This window comes from Elephantulus edwardii, unplaced genomic scaffold (assembly GCF_000299155.1).
Source record: "Elephantulus edwardii isolate Elephantulus edwardi_28Jun2011 unplaced genomic scaffold, EleEdw1.0 scaffold00072, whole genome shotgun sequence".
Taxonomy (NCBI): domain Eukaryota; kingdom Metazoa; phylum Chordata; class Mammalia; order Macroscelidea; family Macroscelididae; genus Elephantulus; species Elephantulus edwardii.
Genome location: NW_006399822.1, coordinates 5,447,987 through 5,457,035, shown reverse-complemented (window position 1 = coordinate 5,457,035; position 9,049 = coordinate 5,447,987). Strand labels below are relative to the sequence as shown.

The window sequence follows — 9,049 nt, the reverse complement described above, 5'->3', positions numbered from 1 at the left end:
CCCTGGAACCTTCCCCCACTGCTGCCCTGGGACACCCCCTCCCTGGAACCTTCCCCCACTGCTGCCCTGGGACACTCCCCTCATTGTTGCCCTGTAACCACCTCTCCACACACACTGCCCTGGACACCCCCCTCATTGCTCCCCTGTCAACACACATACCACCTTCCCCCGACTCGCAAACACTCTGGCCTGCAAACCACCCCCTCAACCATTCCTCTGTCCTGTAACTGTGCCCCCTCCCTTCTGTTGACCCCTGTCCTATAACCACCTCATCCAGCCCTTCGTTCCCACCCTGTAACCCTCTGCCCTCCAGTGTGTCTCTTGCATGCACCCCCTCTTCCCTTATATCATCACTGTCCTCTGCCCAGCCTTTGTGCCCACAGCGCCACAACGTCCCCTGCTCCCCAAGACCCCGTGGGCAGAGTAAGTCAGGACATTAGGAGCAGCCTCTCAGCAGTTCCCCACGGGTGGTGCTGAGAGCCTGGGGCAGGGGGGTGAGGGGAATGCCGGCATTGTGGTCTCCTGGGGCTCAGAGTGGGCAGTGAGCTCTGTGGTGCTGACCACACTGTGCAAGTCAAAGGCTTGGGGGACTGGTCAGCATGTAGGAACCTATGAACAGCTCTCAGGCTCGCTCCCTGTGGGGTCTGGACCCTGCTGACACAACACAGCCTACAGTGCCTGGGGTTCCCTGGTGCCTGATGTCAGCTGTCCATCACCCCACCATGTGGGGAGACCCTGAGGCCTGGGTCTTGGGCAGAGCCTTCCCTTGACAGCTGAAGTCCGACTCTCAGGGAGGGCCCGCTCTGCATACCCCCACCCTTATCCCTGGCCAGTCTAGAGAGACACAGACCAACCTAGGGTCACTGCTTTTTCTCTGTCCCCCAGTTTGGAGACGCCGGCCTGCGGCTCCTGTCGGAACACCTCACTATGCTCCAGGTGCTGAACCTGTGTGAGACCCCTGTCACCGACGCTGGCCTGCTGGCCCTCAGCTGTGAGTCCTGCGGGCCCATTGCCTACTCACGCACTCATTCACTCACGTGTCCAGAGCACTAGCTACAGGACAGGCCTGCCCGGGGCAGGAAAGAGGTGAACCGTAACCCTCTGGTGCTTGTGTTCTGAGGCAGAGCAGGAAGGAGCCAGGCCCAGCTCTCTCGGCTTCCCAGACCCTGGGAAGTGGCGCTGTGAGCCCCTCCTGTGCCCATTGAAGCAAGCCTAACCTTCAGCCTTGGAGATGTGGGATCTCCTTACGGCCCATGTGGTACTGCCATAGGATGGATACTGTATTCACCCCAATCCCACCCAGCTGCCGCTGAGTAGATTCCAGGGCCCAGCCACCCTCTAAGAGCAGAGCTGCCTCGTGGGGTTTCCAAGGCTGTGAGCTTTCTCAAAGTGACTGCCACAGCTTTCCCAAGGGGTGGCTGGTGGGTTTGACACACCTCCCCAACCTCTTAGCTAGCAGCTAACACTGTAACTACCCCATCACCAGGGCTTCTCCTCATACTGCAGGAACCTGGAAATAGAGTGAGAGGTGGTGGAGATAGGGAAGCACAGGCCCCATTCACCCAGCCCTGTCTGAGAGATGCCCCCCAGGGCCCTGGCTGTGCCCATCCCTCCACAGGGGCCATGAGGGATCCTCCAGTCTGCTGACTGACACTGTGTGTCTTCCACAGCTATGAAGAGTCTGTGTAGTCTGAACATGAACAGCACCAAGCTCTCGGCAGACACCTATGAGGATCTAAAGGTCAGTTCTCCCTCCAACAGTAGATCAGTGGGTGAAACGCTGGAGGTGGCCAGTGCCACACGGAGGAGCAGGGAAGGGGTCGTTTCAACTGATGCTCAGAGATGGGCAGGGCACAGAGAAAGGCCCGAGGCGGCCGGATTGGCACATGTGGCCAGAAAGCAGGAGAGCGAGGCTGGGGCCAGGTCCAAGAAGGCCAGGGAGGGCTGGAAAGGCACAGATGGTGCTGTGAGCAGCCTGGCATCCACATGGGCTAGAGGCACTTTGAGGGGATCCCCCAGCAGCCCTGGCTGAGGCCCACCCCCAGCAGGCACAGGGCGGCCCTGCCAGCCTCACCTCCGGCCCAGCCAACCTCCCGTCAGCCAGGGCCTGGCACTGGTCAGGCATGCAGACGGTGGAGCCTGAGCCGGAGCTGGGGATGCCACCCTATCCCGGACAGGACTCGGAGTGCTGGCACTTAGGGCAAGGCCAGAAGGAGAGTGGTCTAGAGAGGGTTCCAGGGGGCTAGAACCTTCAGGTACTAGAGGGGCATCATCACTGATGGCCTGGCCACCTGCCTGGGAATTTAGACCTCACTGCTAACAAGTGGCCCTGCACAGTTCCCCCCAAATGTGCTTGTCCTTCCCCCCAAATGTGCTTGTCCTGTGTCCCCTGGAGACTCTGATTCAGCTACTGTATGATTGTTATAAAGCCACACTCAGGGCTGCTGGTCAGTGGTGCTGGCTGTCCTCAAGTGGAGGAGATGCTGGGTCAGGGTGGAAACACATGGCTCTGCACCCTGGTCTGTCTTGGGGCCACCTGGAAATGTAGTTGGTTCAGTGCAGTCTATTAAAATGGGAGTGAGAGTTTATACAGCCAGTTCAGTTCCCATTTGACAACTTCTACTCAGTGACACTAGCTGTATCTCTCACACTGTGTCAGGGTGGTCTGTCCTGTTTTCCTGCTCCCTTCTCTTTGCGTTTGATTAGATGCTGACCTTTTATCTCCTACAGATGTTTTCCAAGGAGGGCACTGACCTCAAGGATAGTACCCTTTCCATGTCAGATCTCAGCACAGTCTCTTTTCTAGGTTTAAAGAGTCTGGGGGACCTAGTCCAAGGGAGTCATTGTTCAGCTTTTTAAGATGTTCCATAAGAATTCGAGTTCTCCACAATGTCTGTCCGGGACCATCTTCTGTGACATAGGTCAGAACAGTCAGTCGTGGTAGCTGGGCACTGTCGGTTTCTTCTGGTCTCAGCCAGCAGAGATGTGGCTCATGCAGACCTAAACTTTTCTGCCTGCTTGATTACGTTCCTACTGTTTTGCTCCTGGTGAGAAGAAGCCCCTAGGTAGCCCTTAGATAAGCACCCCAGATGCACCTTCCCTCACCACGGTGCAGATCAAGACTTTCTGTTAGCCAGGTGACTGAATTGTCCCATGAGAGCAGGTCCTCCGTTTTCAAACCCAGGAAGTAATCTTGGAAAGTATTTGGCTGTGGTCAGAGAGTGTCCGTGTCTTGAATGAGTGTGTGTACCTGCTCCTGCATACTTCATTTATACAAACGTGTGTGGTGTGGTGTGCTCCGTAGGGAGCTACCTTCATTACTTTTAAGTTATTTGTCTCCAGTCCTTGCCGCTTTTTTTCTTTCCTTTTTTCTTTCTTTGAACCAGTGTTGTTTTATCCGAGGTAATAGGATATTTGTAGGTTTGATTAGCATCTCTGATGAGCTCTGGTGACCTCGTGAGTAAGGAGCTGCACTGACAACACAAAGGCTCGAGGTTCATTCACCTGCTGCTCCTGGGGAGAAAGGTGGGCGGTCAGCTCCTGTGCTCTGTACTGCCTCTGAATGCCCACTGCAGGCTCTGTTCTCAGTCGTACACAACAGCAACAACAGTAATGGCTAAAAGTCTGCTGTCAAGGACTGCTCCAGATCACTGAGGCACAGTGACGTCTGTTTAAAGAGTAAGATGCGCCTAATTCAGGCCTTGGTCTTTGTAATCACTTGGTGTTTATCTGAGTGCTGGACAGAAGAGGAATCGATGCCTTTGAGTTGTGGTGCTGGAGAAGAGAGTACTGCATATCCTGTGGGCTCCCAAAAGAACAAACAGATACGTCGTGGCGAAAGTGCAACCAGAGTGCTTGCTGGAGGCAAGGATGGTAAAGCTCCGTCCACAGACTGTGGGCATGTTGCTAGGAGAGGGACATCATGCTTGGAAAGGTGGAGGGTCAGCGAAAGAGGATGACGACCTTCCACCACATGGATTGACACAGTGACTGCAGCAATGGGCTCGAGCGTGTCAGAGGTGATGAGACAGGTCTCAGGTGTGTCCGTAGGATCACTGTAAGTCACACTCGATGGCACTGAACAACAGCTATTGGTTTTGTTGACTATCTTTTTCATGAAGGCTCTGTTCATGTCCTTTGCCGGTTTTGTGACTGGGTTGTTCGTCAGTCTGTTGTGGAGTTGTTTCCTATTCATACAGGGGGGGAAATTGTGTCATTGCCGTTTTCTATAGATTGTAGAAATTAGACCCTTAGTGGCTAAGTTCTGAAAATTACTTTCCCAGGAGGTGGTCTGTTTACTCTTCTAATAAAGTCCTTTGCTGAGCCTATTTTTAACTTTCGTGAGGTCTTAGCTATTTCATCCTCTTCTGTTTGTGCATTTGTTATGTTTCTGATCCTATTTTTACATAAGGTTAGGTCCTAAAGAGTCCATTCTACATTTTCTTCTAGGAATTTTTTCTTTCAGGCTTAACTCCGAGGTCTTTGACCTAGTTTCAATTCGCTTTTGTGGATGCTTTGAGGTGTGGGATCTATTTCATTCTCCTGCAGGTGGGGACTCAGTTTTGCCAACACTATTTAAAAGAGACTGTTTTTGCGCTTGGAAAGGGCTTTGACCCCTTTTTGAAAATCAGTTGTCTGACGATGGCCAGGTTGAATGCTGAGATCTCCAGTCTGTTACACTATTCTGCGTGGCTTTCACTGACCTCAATCCTAGACAGTTTGATGACATTAGCTGTGAACAGTGTGTGAGGGTGCTGCTTTGTTCTTCCTCTTAAGGATAGCTTAGTCTGTTTGGGATTTCTTTCCCTATGAAGGATTACACTCTATCTGTCTTTTGTTTTAGATAAAGTTGACCTTTTCACTCTATTAAGTTTTCCAGTCCGTGAGCTTGGAGTGTCTTTCTGTTTTTTGTGGATCTCTTTTAGTCTTTAGTGTCTTAATTATTTTAAGTTTTAAGCAATGTAATTCTTTTCTGTCTCTGGTTAGATTAATTCTTAAGAATTCTGTTCATTTGGGGCCTATTTCAAATTGTTCACAGTTGTAAATTTAAGATAGCTTTGTTTTCTCTTTTAAATGAAAATCTTGCTTAGTGTAAAGGAACCCAACTGATTAGTATGTGTGTGTTTATCTTGGATCCTGCAACGGTGTGAATTCTTCAGTTCTAGCACTTTTCTTGCAAGATGTTTAGGGTCCTATAGGATCATGTAATTTAACATTTTCCTCTCTGAATCAGATACTTTGTATTTCTCTTTCTTCCTGTTGCTCTGGCTGGGTCTTCAGGACCACATTGAGTAAGAGCAGTGGTAATGATTTGGGTCTTTGTGTAATTCTCATTCACAGAGGGAATCAATCCTTCACTGCTGGGTATAATGTTGGCTGTAGGTTTTACAATTATGCTCTGAATTATATTGAGAAATACTTCTCTTGTTCCCATGTTACTGAGAGTTTTTATCAGAAAAGGGCTATGAATTTTACTGAATGCTTTTTCTGTATCAATAGTTATAGTCCCTTTCCTTTGTTTTATTTGTGTGGTGGATTAGATGGATTAATTTTCTAATGTTGAACCTCTCTTGTAATCCTGGCTTGAATTCCACTTGATAATAATAGTGTATGATGTATGATTTTTTGTTGTTGCTGCTTTTACTAGCTAGCATTTTCATGAAAGTGTTTGCATCTATGTTAATAAGGAATGAAGGTCTGTGTTCTCTGACTCTTAAATATCTGTCTGGTTTTGGTATTAGGATAGTGCTGGCTTCACAGGAAAAGTCTAGTAGTAGTATTTCTTCTTTTTTGATGTCAACTCTTTACCAAATGTTTGCGGAGATCCTCCAGTGGCACCATCTGCTACTGGGCCTTGTTGTTGGCGGCACTTTGAGAGTTTCTCTTTTTTTTTTCCTTCCCATTTTTTATCGAGATTTTAAGGAAAGTTTACAGAAAACTTGGATTTCCATTCATTTCTTGTTGCACATTTTCCTAACTACCCTTCCCTTCGTTCACTCTTCTCTTTTTTAAAAAAAAATCCTTTCACTGTTGTACAGTTTCCTCCCTGATGTACTCAGTCTCATCTCTTGCCAGTGAGCTCTTTTTACATTTCCTACCTCTCTCCGTGTTAATCTGGACAAGTAGTTTGTCTCTAGGAAAGTACCCATTCCCTCTAGCTTTTCAAGTTTGGTGGAGTGAAGTTTTTCTTATTAATCAGTTAGGATCTTTATTTCAGTAGGCTGAGTTATAATATCACCAGTGTCATTTGATTTAGTTATTTACCATTTTTGGTACTTTGTTGGTCTGGCCAGGGGTTTGAGCATTTTATTGACTATTTCAAAGAATCAACTTGAAGATTTTTTTTTCCTTTTTGTTCTTTTTATTTCTGCTTCGATCTTACATTATTTCCTTTTTTTCTGATATATCTTGACTAAATGTAAAATACTGGCATTTTTAATGCTATGAGTTTTCCTCTGAGTACTGCTTTTGCTGTATTGCAAAGATTTTGATATGTTGTATTTTCACTTGATTTAAGGATATTTTTTCTGTTTGTATTTGAAGTTTTTTTAGTAATTACTTACTCTCCATGTGTTTTCCCATCCCTCCCCCCCTTGTTAATTTCTAGCTTCATGCCATTATGAGCAAAGAAAATACTTTGAATGGTTTCATGTTCTGTGTCTGTTAAGTGCATTTGGCTTGGGACAGGGAAGAAAATGAGCAACAATGAATGAATGGAAGTCCATTACAATCTCAATTTTTAAAAAAACACAACAAAACCAGAAAACTCTTTGCCCAGGGATGAGTATTACTTAAAGCAAAATATTTACTACAAAATATTTCTCAATTAAAACTGATCTAAAAAAAATCAAAGACTGATATGTGTTAAGCACAAAATAAAACACAGTGTGGACCAATTTTGTATGCAAACCAATAAAAAAGAAAAATAATTCATTACAAATAATATAAAAAGAAAATAATTATTACTAAATGCTTATTTAAAGGCACCTTAAAAACATATAAAAAAAGAAAAGTACATTTGGCTTATGGCTTTATTTAAATTCCGGATATCCTTAGTGATCTTTTTAGATGTCCTGTCTGTAGCTGGAAGAGTGTGTTCAAGTCCTGGACTAATACTGTGCGGTTGTCTGTTCTAGCAGTTAGTCTGGGTGTGTCCGTGTACTTGACAGTGCTTTACTCTTCAGTGTGCCTGTGTGTGTGTGTATGTATTTATTTTTATTTTTTTAGTTTGTTTATATACATATAAATTCACAGTAGTTTTGCACAGAGGTCACCCAGCATAGTTCAAGCCCGAGTCAGGTGGGGAGAGAATGTGGCCAGCTGTGCGGGCTGTGCTGACCAGCACAGGCCACTCTAGGAAAGAGGTGTGGACCTCACTGGTCAGCAGGAAGGGGGTATGGACCACACTTATCAGTGGGGAGGGGTTGTGGGCTGCACTGGTCAGTGGAGAGGGGGGTGTGGACCACACTGATCAGGGAGGAGGGATTGTGAGCTGCACTGATAGTGGGAGTGGACCTCACTGATCAGCAGGAAGGGTCCTGGGAGGCACTAGTCAGAGGGGACAGGGCGCAGACCTTACTGGTTGATAGGGAGAGGGTATGGACCGCACTGGTCAGTTGAGACAGTGTGGGGGGCTGCACTTGTCAGAGGAGAAGGGGGTATGGACCGCACTGGCCAGCAAGCAGGGGTGTGAACCTCCCTGGCCAGCAGGGAGGGGCCATGGTTAGCACTGATGTGAGAGGATGGCGCGTGGACCTTAGTGGTCAGTGTGGAGCGGGGTATGACCTCACCCATCCGCTGTGGCAGGCGGTGGGCCAGCGGTGACCCCGCGGTGACCGTGCCTTCTGTCCTCAGGCCAAGCTGCCCAACCTGAAGGAGGTGGACGTCCGCTACACCGAGGCCTGGTGAGCCGGCCGCTCGAGGCTCCGCAGACGGACGACTTGACTCATAGCCGTAGCAGCTGCCCGGGGCCCTCCCGGCCGGCTGAGAGATAGATGGGGAGTCTTTTGGGGGGCTGAGGGCGGAGGGAGGAGGGTGGGAAGGGTTTCCAGGAGCACGCCTCGCCCCCGCCTAATCTTTTAGCTTCATAATCGGAACGTGACCTGATCTAAGCGGACTTTGTAGCCACAAGTGGTGTATCAGCGGGGTGGGGAGGGGGTGGGGGGCCGGGGGGGAGACCCTTTGTGGATTTTCTTTGCCTTTGTGTTCAATGCCGTGTGGAAAAAGTCACCTCCAATGCCACTGTCACCGCGATCCTGACCGGCCCTTGGGCCGGTGAAGGACCTTCGAGGACCCGCCCCCGCCACGGGACAAGCAGACCCGGTCATGTCATTGCATCAGTCCCGTGTCCTCACCATCGCTATGCAAAGTGATTCTGTTGTACATAAGATTTAAATAATGCACCTATTTAAGAGATGTTGACAAATCGCAGGTCTGGGACCTGCCTCTTATTTATGAAGTCTCTGGCCCCCGCCCGCCCCGGTGTAGTACTGTACCAGCCAGTCAGCTGTTGGGTTAGTGGTAGTATTTTTGTTAATTTCTTTTTTTTTTAAAAGGAAGCAAACAGACAAAAAAGAAAAAAAAGCCAACTCCTTGGAAAATTGCTTTTTCGTAATGGATTCTGTACACTCGTGTCCTCCCTCACCCTGTCCGGTCCATCTGTCCCCGCCCATGTGTGTCTGATTCCTGGGTGTCCCCAACTTCCTCGCGGGTGGGGGTCAGGCTGGGGGGAAAGGAGTGGGGTCCCCATGTCATAGTGTTGCTTTTGTAAGGCCCAGGCTCTCTTGCTCTCTCACAACCCCCTTTTACAGATTTGGGGGGGTGCTAACCTGTCCTCTTTGGTCCGTCCCATAGACAAGCTGTTCCCAACCCAACCCGGGGAGCCCTTTGGTCTCCTGTGGCCCTCACCCTGTGTATGTCACGTGGTCCCCTCCCTCGTGCATGCTGCCTTTTGCATGGTTTCTTGGGAGAAGAGAGATTCGTCGCCCCACCAGCCTGACTGCCCACCCAGCCCCCTCCCAGATGTGACCACTGCAACGTAGCCGCTCCT

General features: G+C 48.9%; 1 protein-coding gene across 1 annotated transcript in view; it reads left to right on the top strand.

Moving 5' to 3' along the window:
- Positions 1-7,908, top strand: part of CMIP (c-Maf inducing protein) — a 205,301-nt gene extending 197,393 nt beyond the window's left edge. The window contains exons 19-21 of the mRNA XM_006888807.1: positions 886-991; positions 1,671-1,741; positions 7,855-7,908. Coding sequence (XP_006888869.1) covers positions 886-991; positions 1,671-1,741; positions 7,855-7,908 — 231 coding nt within the window. The remainder of the gene's footprint in view (positions 1-885; positions 992-1,670; positions 1,742-7,854) is intronic.
- Positions 7,909-9,049: the final 1,141 nt, after the last annotated feature.